This window comes from Schistocerca americana, chromosome 1 (assembly GCF_021461395.2).
Source record: "Schistocerca americana isolate TAMUIC-IGC-003095 chromosome 1, iqSchAmer2.1, whole genome shotgun sequence".
Taxonomy (NCBI): Eukaryota; Metazoa; Arthropoda; class Insecta; order Orthoptera; family Acrididae; genus Schistocerca; species Schistocerca americana.
In genome coordinates this window covers 586,516,211-586,534,339 of record NC_060119.1, presented here as the reverse complement: position 1 = coordinate 586,534,339, position 18,129 = coordinate 586,516,211, and the positions used below count along the sequence as shown (strand labels likewise).

At 37.0% G+C, this 18,129-nt stretch overlaps 1 protein-coding gene across 1 annotated transcript in view; it reads left to right on the top strand.

The window, feature by feature from the left end:
• LOC124606690 (retinol-binding protein pinta) overlaps nucleotides 1–18,129 on the top strand; it is a 56,534-nt gene that overhangs the window by 3,117 nt on the left and 35,288 nt on the right. Inside the window, exons 3-4 of the mRNA XM_047138717.1 lie at nucleotides 267–426; nucleotides 15,401–15,659. Coding sequence (XP_046994673.1) covers nucleotides 267–426; nucleotides 15,401–15,659 — 419 coding nt within the window. The remainder of the gene's footprint in view (nucleotides 1–266; nucleotides 427–15,400; nucleotides 15,660–18,129) is intronic.

Below are 18,129 nucleotides of genomic sequence, written 5' to 3'. Positions count from 1 at the left end.
TGACTATATAAGTACATATAAAAATAACAGGAGAGTATTGTATCTATGTTATGGTAATAGAGACAATTTAGAATATATCAGATGCAAAGCCATGAAAAAACTGATCCCACAAGTGAAGCAAATAGCAAAATTTTTGCAAGGCTACAAACATGACAATAAGAAATGGTGATGAAATGAGAGGAAATTAATAATACCTTTTCTTTCAATTCATTTTGTAAATTGTCATTTTAAATAGCTTTCTTTACCATAAATTATTGTGATTACAGATGCGATGCACATAGTAAGGTTCTTGCGAGGATGCAAATATGACCATGAGAAGACACGTCGAAAAATAACGAACTTCTATGGAATGCGTGGCAGGTGTACAGAATGGTTTGATAACCGCTGCCCCACACTTTGCCAAATACAGGATATGCTGGATATGGGGTTAGTGTGATATGCAATTTTTATCTAACATAACATTTCCGTTTCAGTAATTTTTTGTAATTAAATTTTGGAGTAAAAGAAAGTGAAACACACAACACACAGTGTTTTATGATACAGAGTAATTCACCATTCTGTGATTTGTGTTTGCAGATGAAATTTAGTTTAAACATCTTGCTTAGTGCATATGGTGAAATATATTGTCTTTTGTCTTTGTTAATTGCGGATGCTACAATTGTTCCTTACCCTTACCATATAATAAATGGGAAGCAGTGTTTATGAGCTCATGACAGCTACACATTTAAAACAGTTACTGTATCATGTAACGTCAGCATGAAAGTACCATACAGTTTGTTTCGGTGTTCAAGGGACCAAATAATCTATGTACTGGCAATTTAGCTTGCACATTCCATCCTTTTCCCCTCCGTCTGATATGCCTTCAAGTTAGATTTACTTAAATTTTGGTGGACTGGCTGACTTGTCGGGGGTGGGGGAGGGGGGGGGGGAAGGCAGTGGCACACAAGCCTCATCACATGGGGTGATTTTTGCCAAGAAGCATCACTTTCTTTGTTGCGTGTTGTGAAAAGTGATTTGGAAGTTTCATCTTCTATTTTATGCTCCTCGTTCTGCAATCTCAGTACTCTGAGAGTTTCTTGTAAAGCTACCAACATTTGAATTACTGAGCATTTCCTCAACTGATCTTAAACTGTAGGGTGAATACTTCAACAACAGTTAGTTGCTCATCACCTTTGCTAACTTTACAAATATCCTCTATTTTCTGCTCTGTAGTGCTGGTGCAAGGACAGTGAGAGAGCATTCCTTAGATATGTTTTATCAAAGCTTCACTTACAACCATAAAACCCTTTTGCCACTTACCAGTAAGGGTGAAATACAGTAAATTATAGCAACATTACATTCATTCATTATATTACTACAAACTGCACAACTGCTGAGTACAATCCACTCTCACTCAACTCAGTAAATACTGAATGCAGTGAATGTGAGTTGGTTTAAGGTCGACACAGTTCCTACAGTGACTTAAAATCCTAGAAAGCAGCACACATGTAGTCACTGCTATATTCAAAAGGCATGATTGAAACTGATTCACCATCTTCATAGTGGTGAAGAAATACATGTGTTAGCAAATTAACATATCATTCTTGTTTTGTTTTTTTTATGACTTCATTTGTCTTCAGAAATATCATTACCAACTTCACAGCCTTTTACAGACCAAATGTACAAATCAAAATCTAGCGAAGAAAGACTGGGTGATACTGAGGGGCATACAACAACACTATTTTGATTAATTTGTTGTCCAGGATAGGTTTCATCCTGGTACTGGACTACTGTTTGTGGCGTAAGCACAAGGTTCTATGCTTATGCAAGTACCTTCCTTTTGTTGCTGAAGGAATATACTTGGAGTACTTTGATTGTGAAGAAGCTGGACATACCATGCACTTTTAAGGTGGTTGTCTATATTAACAGCACTTATAAGTTGGTTATCACTGATACCACACCTCATATTATCAGAGGAGCACTGATAAAAGAAAATAATGCAATAAATAGAAAATGTGGACAGTCAAGTTGCTTATGTCTTTAAAACTTTTCATCCACATGTATATGGATCTTGGAATTGTTGTTCATTCATTTACAAATAAAATGTAGATTTATAATGAACAAAATTAATTCTTTATTAGTAATTATGAGTACTTACCTGCAAACTGCCTGCTGACATTGTGTCCTTCCTGAAGGTGCCGTACCCATGGGTGGTGATAGGGACAGAAGCCATACTCACATAATGTCTCACATATACCTAAAGAGTGCACAATGGTGTAGAAATTTGTCAATAACTATTTTATGGCTTGCAGTCAATTATTCCAACATTTTTGTTCATTCCACTTATATGACATTAGCTCTTCCAGATAGCCAAAAATGTACATTCTAATTTACACACATTTCATCTACCCACAGCAACAGTAGCTGATTCAACAGTCTTTTAGTTCATGAATCCTTTTTCTATTATGAACTGTGCTGCGAAGCTTGTTTCTGCATATTTTTCAGGGTATTTTGTTTAGTACTCTCACTCCAGGTCATCTAATTAAATATTAGTTAGGAAGAAAACTGCAATCATCCACACTATTTTTGAAAGAATAATTTATCGCTCTATGACTAGTTTCATGACTGGGCCTTTTATCAGATGGCAGTGAGGACTTTTTGTTTTCAGTTTTATCTTGAAGGAAACACATTATATGTTGCAACATCAGATTGCTTCACTGATGCCTGACATGCTGAACTATCAGCCAAGCTCATCAATTCCACTGGATGTTTTTATCATTCATAACACCATTGTTTATATTCTGCACAGCAATTTAACTTCTCAGAAGTTCAAACATCTTTTTCCACTTCATTCTAAAGACTGTACTCAACTCCACGAATATACAACATAAGGTCAGAATTTTGCATTTCTCAGTAGTCAGCCTGTGCATTATGGAGCACAACTCTGTTTTACTTCTAGTCTTCTGTACATACTCCAAATCGACATTTCAGAATAATAATAACATAAACTCCACATGTGACAGTTGTCACACTTATCTGTCTAACTATTTTTGCTATTGTGAGGATAATACTTTTTTGGAGTTACTGTTTATTTGTTATAACAATGAAAACAATCAATTATTGACTAAATAATTTGACTGGATGGATAAAAAGCTCTACTCACCAAGTGGTGGCATAACACATACATAAAAGTAAGGTACTGTAAGGATAAGTTGGGATGACGCAGCTCACTCAGTAACATGGCTGACTAAAATGCAAGAGAAGCTTTTGGAGCCAGTGGCTCATTCTTCAGTCAGAAGTGTTGAAGGGGAAGGAAGAGGGGTGAAGGAAAAGGACCTGGAGAGGTCTAAGAAAAGGGGTAGATTTTGGAAAAGTCACTCAGAACCACAGGTCAGGGGAGACTTACTGCTCAGGATGTGAAGGAAAGATATTGTTAGATATTTTACCCAGCACAATTATACTCTTCACATCCCCTGTACATCTAAACAGATATTCTTAGTGTGTTTCCATTCAACATTGCATTGTGTATGTTACGTAAGTTGCAAACGACAATAACAACAATGGGGAACTTGGCTATTATGAGTCCTATGAACATTATATTAAGTACCTTTCTAATAATGTAACTTAATGTTGTTAAACTGAGGAAATTGTATGCCAACCAAAAGGCATGGTAGCAGGAAAAGTTAAGTGGGCGCACCAATAATGGGTGTGAGTTAGTGGGTGTCATTACAGAAGCTACGCTGACAATATGAGAAAGAGCTTTAGTCTCTTCTTAGATGAGACGTGTTTGGACCAGCCACAAACATATTTCTGAATAGAGATAATGATGCAGGAAGATTGTGTTACACACAATCAAGATGCTGAATCTATAAGATCTCATATTGCAGTTATGATGCTGATGCTAACGATAATGATGATGAACAAGGCGGGTTTTTGACAGGGCACGAGATGTATTGGCAACATCATTGATTAAGAAACTAGTGAAGAACACACAGTTGTGAAAAATATCCCATAACCTACCTGAGCATGAGTAGAACTGACTTGATCAAAAAACTAAATATTTCCATACATCATACCCAAGAATTTATGGATTCTTCATAGTGTTTGGAGTTTTCACTATTTGTGCCATGCTGAACTGCATGACAATACTATAGATTTAGTATGACTAATGACTAGATTAGTTCTTCTTCTTCTTCCTCCCCCCCTCCCCCCCATTTTTTTAATGGAATTAGCTTTCGAAGTTTTTGAATTGCATGTGGCAGAGAGATTTCTTGCCTATTGTAAGAGTTGCACATCTAAAATTATGATATTGTATTTTACTGCTTATATACGATAACTAACCATCAAGGAGAAAATATATTTCTTTTCTGCTTGTGCAATGACCATAAAGGAGAATGGGAAAAATACTTCATGAAAATATCTTCTGATCAATTTTTTGTGACTAAAAATTATCATCTGTGACTTTTTAGGGTTTAGTTTGAAACTCAGGTATTGTTTGTTGTCCCTGACAAAGTCAAGCTTGATAATGGTAAAAACACAGGCAGCCACTTTCCAACATTTCTATGGGATCATATGAATGGCAGAATGCGGTATATATTTATGGGGGACTCTCAGTATTTATTAAAATGATCACATTCTATTTCTAAACCTTAATGAACACTGCCTATGTTATAAAGGGCTTTGCTGTAATAAAGTAAAATACACCGGTACTGTAAGGATAAGTTGGGATGACTTAAATGCAAGAGAAATGGGTTCAAACCCAGTTACAAATGTACTAATATGGACTCACAGGATATATGTTTCTAAGGTCAGCTCAGTCTGAAATGAGGAAAGGGGCAATCCTGGGAATGAAGCAACACACTGACCATATGTCCGCTCACACAAAGGCCTCTGTGACAGATCCTGGCCTCTGATGCTGTTGCAATAGTGGGTTTGGGTTATAAGGATAAGCTATGCTAATGAATATTCTCATCATATGTAATCGTAACATTACTTGAGCCTTTCTGTATTAAGTTATTAGCCTGCCCGTCAACTTTTATTCACCAATAAAATTCCAGTTAGATCTGTAGTCATCAAGTGTTATATACTTTAAACAACTCACCTGCACAATGATTGTAAGAGGCAACGACATTATCAGCACATTACTAAAAGAAAGTACAATAGTCATACGAAATAAAATTAAGAAATCTTCATAGAAACAAATAATGTTTATTGTGTTTCGAAAAGAACTGTACAAGGCTTTTTGTGAACAGAAATTACAAAAGACTGACTTTATGTACCAGATAATAATAATAATAACAATATATTAACTTTCACTGTTAAACATATTCCTTCTTAAGTCATTTGCACTTATGAATTTTTGGAAATTTTGATAATATCAATATTTTTAGTCATTTCTTTATGAACATGCAAAATTGTCAAATCACTCAATCTTTTTGTGGATGTATTGTTGACTGCAAAAAATGTTTTCAGTCTTCTAACTGCTGAAAATAGCTGCTCGGAGGTATAAGAAGTAACAGGTATAAATAAAAACATCTGTACAAACTTCACACATGGGACCTCTGTCCTGTCTACTTAAAATATTTATAATGACTGACGAGCTGATAACTTCTTTCTTTATTACACATGCATCTGGAAACATGTCGATACACAATGTTTGCTTGTCTATCAAAATATCTCCCATGGAATTGCAAAATTCGATCAGCACCAATTTGACCGATAGCAAAAGTTTAACATTGTCAGATAGTTTCTAAAACCTTTGTCTGAAATCTCTGATTTAGCAAATCCACAGCTAAATCAGTTTTTTTTAAAAAGTTCTCTGTACATTTCCTTTGGTGTTCGATACGTATGAGGAGCACTGCCTTTGTCACAGCATTTTGGTATCTTCCTTTTTCTGGGGAAGACCGGTGTATCAGTGTTCAATTCCTGGGCTGTCTTCACTGTTTGATCTACAACTCAAAAAATATGTGTAAGAGTATTGAAAATTTTACTCCTCCAATGAGAGGTCCCTTTTCACTTTCTGTCTCACATATCCCTTTACAAAACTAAACTTGTTTAAGCTACTTCATAGATGCCCTTCAACTTTCAGATTTTTATGAACAAATCTGGAGCATAAGAATATTTATTTATTCACCCATATGTTAAAAGTCTCATTTACAATGAGAGATAAATATTGCACCATCTTAACAAATTTCACAATATTTTGCTGTACATCACTAGATAATAAAGAGATAATTTCATTTAATATATTGTGAGAAACCTACTTGTATGGAGTTTGCTGCAGCTGTGATTTCAACTCAGGAATACCTTCTGCCCTGAGCAGCAGCATTAGCAGCTGATGAATATTTGCAATTCTTATCACTCCATGGCACATCTGGCACACCAACTGTATGAAGGATTAAAAAAAAAAAACTGTCTTGGTTGCAGGGGAAGCAATACTTTTATTGACGTGTTGCACCTTTCTGGGGCATTTTCCAAAAATCTATAGGAGGTGTGTCACACAGGTGGTCAATCATAGATTTGAAAAAAAGTTAATTTATGTTGGTGGGGGGTGCAAAGAGGAGGTGTGGATCACTGAACCACTTATGGTAGGTTTACGTCAAGTGTCAGATACAATACCACTGGAGTTTCAAATCCAACCCCAGTGACTATGAGTCAGGAGCTACGTAACCTGAGTAATGTGGCTCAAAATATTAGATATAACCCTGAAGTGGTAGGTAAACTATTTAAACAAAAAAATGGCAGAAATAAGTAATCGAGTAGTAGTGTATCTAGAGTCCTAAAGCCAAAGTTCATTGTACTTCTTTTCATGGGGAACATCTTGTACCAACTAGCAGAACTCTTAAAAAATTCTGACATTAGAATAGCATTCACAATCCACAATGACTTACACAATGACCAGCCATACAGGGATTAATACACTGCCTCTGGCATGTATAAACTGGGATTCTGTGAATGCCAGAAGGTGCACTTAGGGCAGGCAGGCAGGCAGAATGTTTAAAATTAGATTCCATGAACTTACTGAGAAGAGTGAAGTCAAGTGGCATTCTGCATGTGCAGAACATTTGAAAGAAATCGGATGCCAGCCACACATGTGAGAATATCTTGAAATCCTGCACCATCCTCCAAAAGGCAGAAAGCTAAGCCTCCTTGAAGAAATTGAAATAGTAAAGCACTAGCACACACATACAGAGTTAGTCATTAATAATTAACTGATTACCAGAAACCACACGTATTTAGACTCTGTGCTATCACTTTTTAAAATATTTATTTGAATAGCATCCTGTTTAAAGTACATGTAGTAAGCACTATACATGTAACTTAAGAACCATGCAAAACCAGTTTTTATAACTGTTTTTAACATTGTTTATAATACTGAGTAACGTCTCTCTTTATGTGTTGTACTTTATAAGAACTTCACGCAAGATAACTGTAGCAGCTTAACAATTGAGTATGTTTCCACTATATTTTATTTTACAATCCCTACAATTTTATTTTAATCATTTTACTGGTTACTATATTGTTGGTATACACTCTTAGTTTGTTCATGTAGTGGTGAACTTTAGTGTGTAATCCACATTACTACATGCAGCAGCTACTTGACCAGCAAAGAAGCGCATCACTGTTTGCCCTAAATAACAGATATTTACATAAAGTGCTATATGTACATTAATTAAATTACTCAAATTCACATTTAGCTTTCCTTTTTACAAAGCAAAGTTTTTAAGGGAGTAGATAATTGTATCAGTTTCTCATATTATGTTTGAAGAAATGCAGTGATGCACATTTGCAGATTACTTGGGTAACTGACAGTTCAAACAGTATGTGTTTTGTGTGGAAATTTAAGTGTGATACAAATGATTTATTGTTTAGTGTACAGAATGTGATACATGGTTTGCAAACCAGCACTGCTTTCGGAAATGAACCCTCTGGGTTTCAGGTAAGGTTTGAACTGGGCATAAATTTTTGTGGTTTTCCCCACATTATAGCTCTCAGTAGCTGAATCATACCATTCTTTGCCCTGTATGTATGCACAACAGTCTCTATAGCTGTGATGAATACAAATTTTGCAGTATATGAAAATAAGTTCTCTAATAAATCCTTCGACTTCCAATATAGCTCTGCAGGATAAGCCTGTATCCTGCTGAATACTATTTTCTTTTTCTTATAGATTTTATGGTGATGTCCAGAAGGGTGAAATGTGTCAGTAAAAGTATTATTTCCCCTGCAACCAAGAATGTTTTTCTTTCAAAATGATGCATATTTGATACTTTATTGGTTTGACCCTGAACTGTTATTCTTTGATGACTTAAAAATTAGAGGGACATTATTAACTTTAAAATCACTTGCATACATTTTTCATTTATCCTAATGTATGTTTTGAGTTAAGAAATGACATATTGATTCCGTGTTTCATAGTTGCCAACGCAGTCACAGAAAAATGACAAAGTGTACATTTTTCATGAACCATGAAACATTTAATTGCCTTTTGCCAATAGGAACATCCATTTCAAACAAATGCATTATATGAATCCCATCTGCAGAAGTAGCAGTTGCCGATGGAAGCACTATATTGGAATTGAGAATTTTGACACAGACACACACACACACACACACACACACACACACACACACACACATATACATGCACACACTACAGAACACTTCGTCCAATTTTTTGCTGTAAGAAATTCAAGGAACTGTCTTTTTCCATCCATAGTCGTGTGACTTGCCTGATGAATTTCTTAAACTTGATGCTAATAAATTACTGAACATCAGAAGACAGATCCTTGGATTTATTATCTTTTGCCTGAACATTCTTTTCACTATGTTCAGTGCTATTAATATACACATGTGATGGAGATGACAAACGTATGGCAAATTTATCCATATTGCTTGAATTCAGAAATATGTAAAGAAGAAATACTCAATATTGTGTTGTAGCTTTCCACATGTGTCAATTGATCATGTTTGAAAATTGTGAAAAGTTTTGGCCAGTAAAGAGCTTTCGGTCCACACATCCGGTCAGGATAACCTCTTCTTTGTACTTACTATTAAGACTGTAAGACTCCTTTTTTCTAAAAATCAGAACTTCTCAGTCCACAAACTAAGCTCTTTCATTCTTCCAAGCCATTGTCTCTCTGAGAACAAACTAAATTATAATAGTCCAGGTTACATTTAAAAAAACGTCATTACAGTCATAAACCACACAACTCTGTATCTTATTGAAACGAACAAAAGAAGAAAAAAGAAACTATTTAGGTAGTTGCTCGCAATTGGTGTCTTTATGTTCTAGCTTATTCTTTACTAGTGCTCCATAGTGGCAAGAAGTTATCTTAAAACAACAGATGGTGAATGGAGTGGGCGAAAAACAATGGTTGATGAATTGAGCGGGCATATTGTAGTGCATTACTTGTAAGGGAACATCAAAGCAAGCTGAAAAAAAGGGATTCTCTACACAATTTATACTTCCATTGTTGTTGTAACTGCCCTTGACTTGGCCAAAGATAGGGAAGGAATGGGGGAGTGTGTTGCTTGATTGTCTGTGCTCAAACACATTTGAAATGAACAAATAATATTTTAGAGGGTAGAAATTTCAATGCAGTTTATGCATAAGATTATTTTTTGGGTGCTTGAGCCCGGAGCACCCACGTATTTGGTGCAAATGGGCAGAAGTGATATTCTTGGGGTTAGCACTCAAACACCACTGTACATTGTCAGTATAAAATGAGGAAGGAAAGCAACTGACCAAGTAGTGAACTCTTGGGAATTCCAGATAGTATATTTTTCCATTATCTTTTCTCTGATCTTTTCTCTGATCAACAAGCAGTTTCTCTGGTAACTGTTCAACCACAGTACTAAACCTGAAATACTACATTTTCAAAGGAAGATATTGAAACTGACACTATTAAATGTCTACCAGAAATCAGAATGTATTAAAATAGTCTCGTTGTGTTTATCCATGGCTTGTTTCATTATTTTGTTAATGTAGTTCATGTGCTATTGTGGTTGCTGTTGTTTCAGGAGCATGATTTAGATATCTCGTGTATGTTACAAGCATTAGGGTAGTCCATCAGCTATTCATTTGATAATGTCCTCCAAGGCTTTTGATCCTCAGGGTAATATCCTGATAATCCATTAATTACATGATGGTTTTATATTACCATTCTTGGGTATGGGCTAAAGTAAGTGTTGTTCCAACTCAGTGGTGTATGTACTGCATACAAGAGAAAAATTGAAGATCTTCCATGTGTTGTGCCTTCAGAGAAGATAACATCTTTATAGCTTTCAGTACTGTGAAAATATGTTTCACAGATAACACATATCTTACAGAAGTGTTATCATATAGCTGTGTAGATCGATAATTTATTGCAAATTGAGAGCTGACTTGACCACTTTCCACCATAAATTTCACATTTTATGCTGAATACTGTAGAGTTTCTTAAATACACCACTGACTTTTAATGTTTTCTCACTGTATTTAAATCCTTGTTCTTTATCAAAAGAAGGCAACTGAACTAGATCACCTGATTCACCTATATCTGTTATTTGCTTTTGTGTTTCCTTTTACAGATTAGGTATCTATGCATTCTATCATTACACTTCCACTTTCTTGTTTGAAATAGGTTTCTCGTTTGCAGTCTGTATGGTGTTAGGCTTATTTCTTAATTTTGGTACGCAGCACTAGTTTCTAGAGTAATCATTTTCCACCAGCATGTTTGCATCTTTAAACTTTCTCCTGATTTAAGTGGTTTTTTTCTTACCTGGTAAAAAAATCAAGGAAAAATGTTCGTTTCATTAACAGCTCACCTTACTTCCCGACATAGTCTCTTTGAGAGATATATACTTGTTCTAGCATTCCTCCAGCTTTTTCATGCCATTGGAGAAGTAGGTGCTGTCAAACTCTGTTAAACACTCATCAGCTGTAACTATCATTTCCTCAGTCTATGAAATTTCTTCCCAGTAAACCAAACTTTCAAGGTGTGGAATAGGAAGCACTAACTTGGAGTTAAGACTGTCAAATATGTTGGATGAGGAACCAGTTCAAAGTCCAATTAATGCACTTTCATCATTGATAGCGCTTACCAAATTACAAAATTGCCTGTGCCTTCTTCGGTGCTTTTCACCAGCCTTTGTCCATTGTTTTGACTGCCATTTTGATTTTGCGTCAGATGATGCATTGAGGTTTCATCAGGAGTCACAGATTAGTGATAAATGTCTTGTGGGTTGTGACTAAAGATCACCAGACAATGTGTTGAAATATTGTGTGAGACACACTTTTGGTCAATTGTGAGAAACCATGGCACCTACCTTGCAAACAGCTTCTTCATAGCAAATTCTCTGTGCGAGATATTATGCAGTTGCTCAGTTGAGATGCCTACAGTCTGAACAATCTCAAAAATTTTTATTCAATGGTTTTGCATTACCATATCATGGATTGTGTCACTGGTTTTCATCGTTGTGACCTCAGTTGGATGGCCAGAGCATGCTTCATTTTTGGTGTTTGTCTGACCACATATAAGTTCATTAATGCAGAAGTAAATGGTCTTCAATGATGGTGCAGAGTCCACTTGACCTTCATCCGACTCAGTTTAATTTGTGTAGCAATCTAATCCTTCAAATGAAAATGTTTAACAACAGCATTAAAATTTGGTTTTCTCCGCTCTCAATTGCAGCCAGTATACTGACCACTTCAGATGGCTGTCAATGATGAATTATTTGCTATACATTGTTGAAATTATTTTATGATCGTTGGAATAATCAAGAATGCCCACTGTGGAGCTGCAACAAAAATGTTCCATTCTTTTGTGGAAGTATACTAGGCTTGTGTGAATTTTAAAATTTTCCCGGCGAACTGACTGTTCAAACAAATTTCGGGCTTGCAGCCGGTCGTCGTTCAATACTTCGCACGACATTTCAACTGGGCACCTGCCAGTCATCTTCAGGTGAGCCGTCGCAGACTGGCAATAACGTCCTCCGCTCCGCAATATATAGCGTACTGTAACTAATCTGCACATGCATCGAAAACTTGATAGTTGAACCAACACTGCCCGCCTGACGTAGTGGTATTGAAAGCTGACAAAGGTAATGCAACTGTTTTGTTACCTCATGGTGTGTATAAAGATAAGATGTATGGTCTGCTAAGTGACTCTACCTATAGGAGGATTGATTACGATCCTACAGGACGTGTGCAATGAAAAACTTCAGCACTATTAAATTCCTCCTCCTTACCGAAAGAGACCATCAAGAGGTTAAAACCATATGGTTGTGTACCTCCAAGACTGTATGGCCTTCCAAAGATTCATAAAGAGGGTCTTCCTCTGCGTCCAATAGTGAGCAACATTGGAGCTCCTACATATGATTTAGCTAAACATCTCGCTTCCTTACTGAGACCTTTTGTAGGCAAGTGCTCACATCACATACGAAACTCAGCTGATTTTATCAATAGACTGGGGGCTCTTCGTCTTAGCAGTGTAGAGCTTCTAGTAAGTTATGATGTGGTGTCACTTTTTACAAAAGTTCCTCTTGCAGATTCTTTGACACTGATTGGTAACATGTTTCCTGTTGATATCACTGCTTTGTTCAGGCACGCACTTTCCTCAACTTATTTTATGTTTAGTCAAGAATATTTTGAACAGACTGACGGTGTCGCCATGGGTAGCCCCCTGTCTCCTTTGGTTGCCACCCTTTTTATGGAGGATTTTGAAGAGAGAGCGGTTGAATCAGCTGCCCTGAAGCCAACAGTTTTTTGGTGGTATGTGGATGACACTTTCATAGTGTGGCCTCATGGACAAGATAAATTAATGGAATTTCTACATCACCTCAACTCCATTCATAGCAACATCCTGTTCACCATGGAAATAGAGGAAGATGGTTGTTTGCCTTTCTTGGATGTCCTGGTTTGAAGGAAGAACGATGGTTCTCTAGGGTATTCAGTTTACCGGAGACCCACTCTTACTGATTTGTACCTGCAAGCATCGAGTTGCCATCACCCATTGCAAACCATGAATTTGCTTAAAACACTTGTTCATAGAGCTCATACTGTCTCAGATCTAGATAGCTTATCTCAAGAACTCGCCCATCTGAGGACAGTATTCAGTGAAAATGGGTATTCCATCCGGCAGATTAACAGGGCACTAACAGTTAAAACTAAGAAGCAGGAAGTGAATAAAGAGGAGAACATGCCAGAACAATCTTTAGCTTTTCTTCCTTTCGTTGGCAACACTTCATTTAAAATAGCAAGAATCCTCCGAAAATTTTACGTAAAAGTGGTTTTCCGCTCACCATCGAAGAATGTGGACCTTGTGGGATCAGTTAAGGACAATCTGTTACTACGAAAGGCCGGAATTTACAAGATACCGTGCCAATGTGGTATGGCTTACATAGGTCAAACCACACGCACCGTGAAAGAACGCTGCACTGAACATCAATGTTACAACCGCCTTTTGCAGCCAAGCAAGTCCGCTATTGCTGAACATTGTATTTCTACTAGACATTCAATGGAGTACGAGAAAACAATGATTTTGTCCACAGCAACGTCTTTCTGGGACTCCATTATTACAGAATCCGTAGAAATATGACTGGCGGAAAATCTGTTAAACCGTGACAGTGGCTACCAGCTGGACAGTGCATGGAATCCCATCGTCTCCACGATTTGCTCAAATCGAAGACAACAGAGTGCGTCGACGGCCGTGGCAAACAGCAACGTAGAGGGCGACTGAGTTCCGCTATTCCACCAGCGAGGGTGTTGCCGGCGGGCAGTGTTGGTTCAACTATCAAGTTTTCGACGCATGCACAGATTAGTTACAGTACGCTATATATTGCGGAGTGGAGGGCGTTATCGCCAGTCTGCGACGGCTCACCTGAAGATGACTGGCAGGTGCCCAGTTGAAATATCGTGCGAAGTATTGAACGACGACTGGCTGCAAGCCCGAAATTTGTTTGAATATACTAGACTTATCAACCAACCACCATGTACCACGGTACTCATTTAGATTCTGAACTCCTTTTTGTTCCCCTTTATTAAAGAAGTTGGTGTAGTCCTTTTAAGTTCTCTTTATTAAAGTCCACAGATTGTGGTCTTGTGGCCGTGTTCTTGACTCCCAAGCACAGGCTCTCGAGTTCGATTCCCGGTGGGGTCAGGGATTTTCACCTGCCTCAAGATGACTGGGTGTTTGTGTTTTCCTCATCATTTCATCCTCATTCATGACAGTGGTGAAACTGCACTGAGCAAAGGCTTGGAATTTGTACGGGTGCTGATAACCGGGCAATTGAGCACCTTACAAACCAAACATCATCATCATCATCCTCCCTCTACACAGGGTTCTTGTGACAGACGTACCGAAAAACAGTGCTTTCTGTAGCCTTTATTTTTCCCTTCTTTCTTCAGCTACATTTCTCTAATACTGGATTATTGTCAGTCCTTTTGCTTGGCCAGTAGCAGCTTTATATGAGAAGTTAATATTCCTCTCACCATCTTGTACTTGTTTTTAATTTTCTAGTAATTCTTTTCCTGTATGCTGTAGAAACTTAGAATTCTAAGCAATTATAATCATGATAAATACTGATAAATTTTTGAAGACTGATTGCACTTGAGTGTCTTCTTCTTAAATTTTGTCTGTTTATGACGCAGCTCTGATTTCCTGTACACATACTTTTTTCACTCTTGAGATTGCAGCTAGATAAAATAATCCACAAAATCTTCATTCATCTCAGTTACTCTCTCTTATCTGTTAATGTATGAGAACTGTGTATTTTTTCATCTCTCCTACTACTACACCCAATTCACGTGCAAATACTTTTTCTTTCTTCTGCTCAAGTTAGCTTGTGATGTAGGCATCTAAAAAATGGAACTGTCCTGATCTTCAGCTTTTTAGCTACTCATTAAAAGGAATTAAGAATGACCTTAGAACCTAGTTGGAAATTGATGTTGATGTTACCATGAGTACTAAATTTCACCTGGAAGAATTCAAGAATCAGCAACAAAGCTACCTTTAAATCCTGAGTAAGCCTCTAGCAAACACACTAAGTGTATATTGGAGTACCTTTCCACCATGTGTGTTGTTTCATCGAGCATCTCAGTTATCTTCCTGTTATGGCAGTCCACAATAGCTATAGGATGTCGGCCTAAACATAAACATTTGTGACACTTGCAACTAAGAATTTATTTTCAAAATTTTTTTGACAAAACCTTTATATCTCTCTCCATAGAAAAGAGAAACATTGTATGGTCTACTGAAAAAGAGGAACTTTCAATACCTACCAGGTAGTAGGAATACAGAGAATGTATTGACAGAAATGATGTAATCGATGTGGCAGTCCTTTGTTAAATTAAGAAATAATGTTTAAAATGTAGTATACTACATTTCCACTCACATTTCTAATAAACTGTCACAAAATTATATTCTAATATCTTTTGCAGTGTTTTCCTACCACTGAGAAAGCATAATGAGCATCACAACACTGTGGTAATCATTCGTGCTGCAGTTCACAACCCAGCAAAGCATCGCCAGGATGATGTGTTCAAGACAGGGATGATGGTTCTTGACCGTGCTTTAGAGATGGATGAGAGCATTTCTGTGTATGGTGTTATTGCCATCATAGATCTAGCTGGAATTGGTGTTGGCCATGCCAGACAACTAACTATAAAGATCATACGAAATGCTGTTCATGCATGGCAGGTTAGTAATCTTTGTTGCTTTTACTGTAGACTTAATTGTGTTCTGTGCGTGATTCTTATGCAAAGTGTGTTAGCTTGAATAAAAATTACACGTTACTAGTTGCTATAAAATGCCACTAAATACTGGAACATGTGCAGCACGTGTTACAATGTTCACAAAATACGGTGACTTCAGAATACACAGTGGATGAAGTAAGCCACTGGACTCACACTCAGAGCGTTGATGACTCACACACCGATTCATGTATTCAGATTAAAGTTTTTGTTTATTTACCCAAATCTCTTAAAATTCCTACCAGGGTGGTTCCTTTGAAACGGTCACGACTAGTTTGCTTCCCCATTCTTTTCCAGTGCTAGCTTGTGCTATCTCCAGTAACTTTATCATTGGTAGGTATTAAACGTTAATCTTCCTTGCTTCCTTTCCAGAATTCATGTCTACATAAAATAAATAAAATGAGAATCTATAATTGGACACTGGAATGTCAAATTTAACTACATTAATTCTGTTAGTTTCATTATATACTGATTCTTGTGAAATATCAAACAGTGGAAAATTCTGGATGGAATGTAACAGTATTACGAGAAGGAAAGTTGCTACTCACCATATAGTGGAGATGCTGAGTCCCAGATAGGCACAACAAAAAGACTCTCACAATTATAGTTTTCGGACATTAAGGCCTTTGTCAACAACAGACGCACACACACTCATGCAAACACAACTCACACACACGACTGCAGCTCAGGCAACTGAAACCACACTGGCAGTGTGAGTTACGTTTGCGTGAGTGTGTGTGCATGTGCGTGTGTGAGTCTATTGTTGGCGAAGGTCTTAATGGCCGAAAGCCATAATTGTGAGAGTCTTTTTGTTGTGCCTACCTGCGACTCGGCATCTCCACTATATGATGAGTAGCAACTTTCCTTCTCATAATATTGTTTTTGTGAAATATGTCTGACATAGAGATGCTCTTGAAGAATGATTTATTTATGAGTCTATACAGTATTTGTATAGATGAGATCGCTGTGACACAAGTTGCACCTGTTAAATAAGGAAGACTTATGTCCTAATTTCATTTTGTAATGTTAAGTAGATACTGAAGTCCACAAATGAGGTATGAATATAAGAAAAGATGCAAGAGACAGGGCATTGATTAAAGTATTTCTACTAGGATGTAATTTTTCAGATTATTCCATCTGAAACTTCTAGATTTTGCTATGTTTTCCCCCAAGTGATTCATAATGTTTTAATGTTTCCTCTTATAAAATGAATGAAAAGATATGATTAAGAAAAGGAGGCTTTTAATTTTATTCTTCATATCTTAAACTCTCACTGTTTTTATCTTATGAGTATTATTATAGCGTAGTGTTCACTTATGCAGGCATGATAGCAAAGTCTGGAACCTACCAAAGCAGGCCACTCATGTGTCATCATATTTGGACTCCCATCATAAAGGAGATGTCAGAAATTAGAATAAACTGTGACAATTTTAACCAAGATCACAGGTACACACTTTACATGACCATGAGGGAGTATTTGGAGACTAAGCAGATGCTGCAGGGAGGCTATAGCAACAGTTTCAGAAATGGTGCTGGCCTCTTGCACCAACTAGTGTCATTTTGTCTTGTCATAGGCTGTAACTGCTAGGGTTCCCAACTCTTTTCTCCCTGTGCCATATGTCACTGCAGTCCTCTCAGGGAGCACCCAGATGCTGCTATCATATCTACATGAGTGGAACAACATGCCAGCCCCAGCAGTCAATGGTTTTTTACTCCACAGCACCACATAAGACTCAGACTATATATTAGCAACTGGTATTAACTTTATATTTTAGAACAGAGACATGCAGTTTAATTAGTATTAAACTTGTTCCTGCTTCTGCCCCTCACTAAATGCAGCTGTGATTATTTTTTAAGTCATCTACAATGCAACACCCCATTTCTACTAATCAGTTTGATCTAGGTGGTACAAAACAGCTGACATCTGCCCTTTGGCATGTACATTTAAAGCCTTGCATTCAATACACCATATTGGCATTTATAAACCATGCTTTTTCCTTAAAATTTTCTACCAAAAAATTAGGTTTCAGTTTATCTTTAGGACCCTACAAATACCAATTTATTTTACATAATAGAAACTTCAGCTGTAGTGGTTGTTTCTTAGCTGGAAATGGAGCAACAATATTGTTAGTTGTTGGGGGTCAGTAGTTGTATAGAATATGACAATGTAGTCATCCCTGATGTTTGAAGTTTCATTTAGCTAGTGACTGCCATCCAGCTCCCACTTCCATTATTTTACACGACAGGGCAGTGCAGTTTTCCTCTAACTAAAGAGTAAAATTTTTTCTTCACCATTGAGTAATAACATCAATAAAAAATCATCATGAACTCAGAATTTGATGCAGTTATGACATAAATTTCAAACACAATGTTATCCGTTATGTGAAGAGTAGTGTACATTTAATAAAAAAACTCAA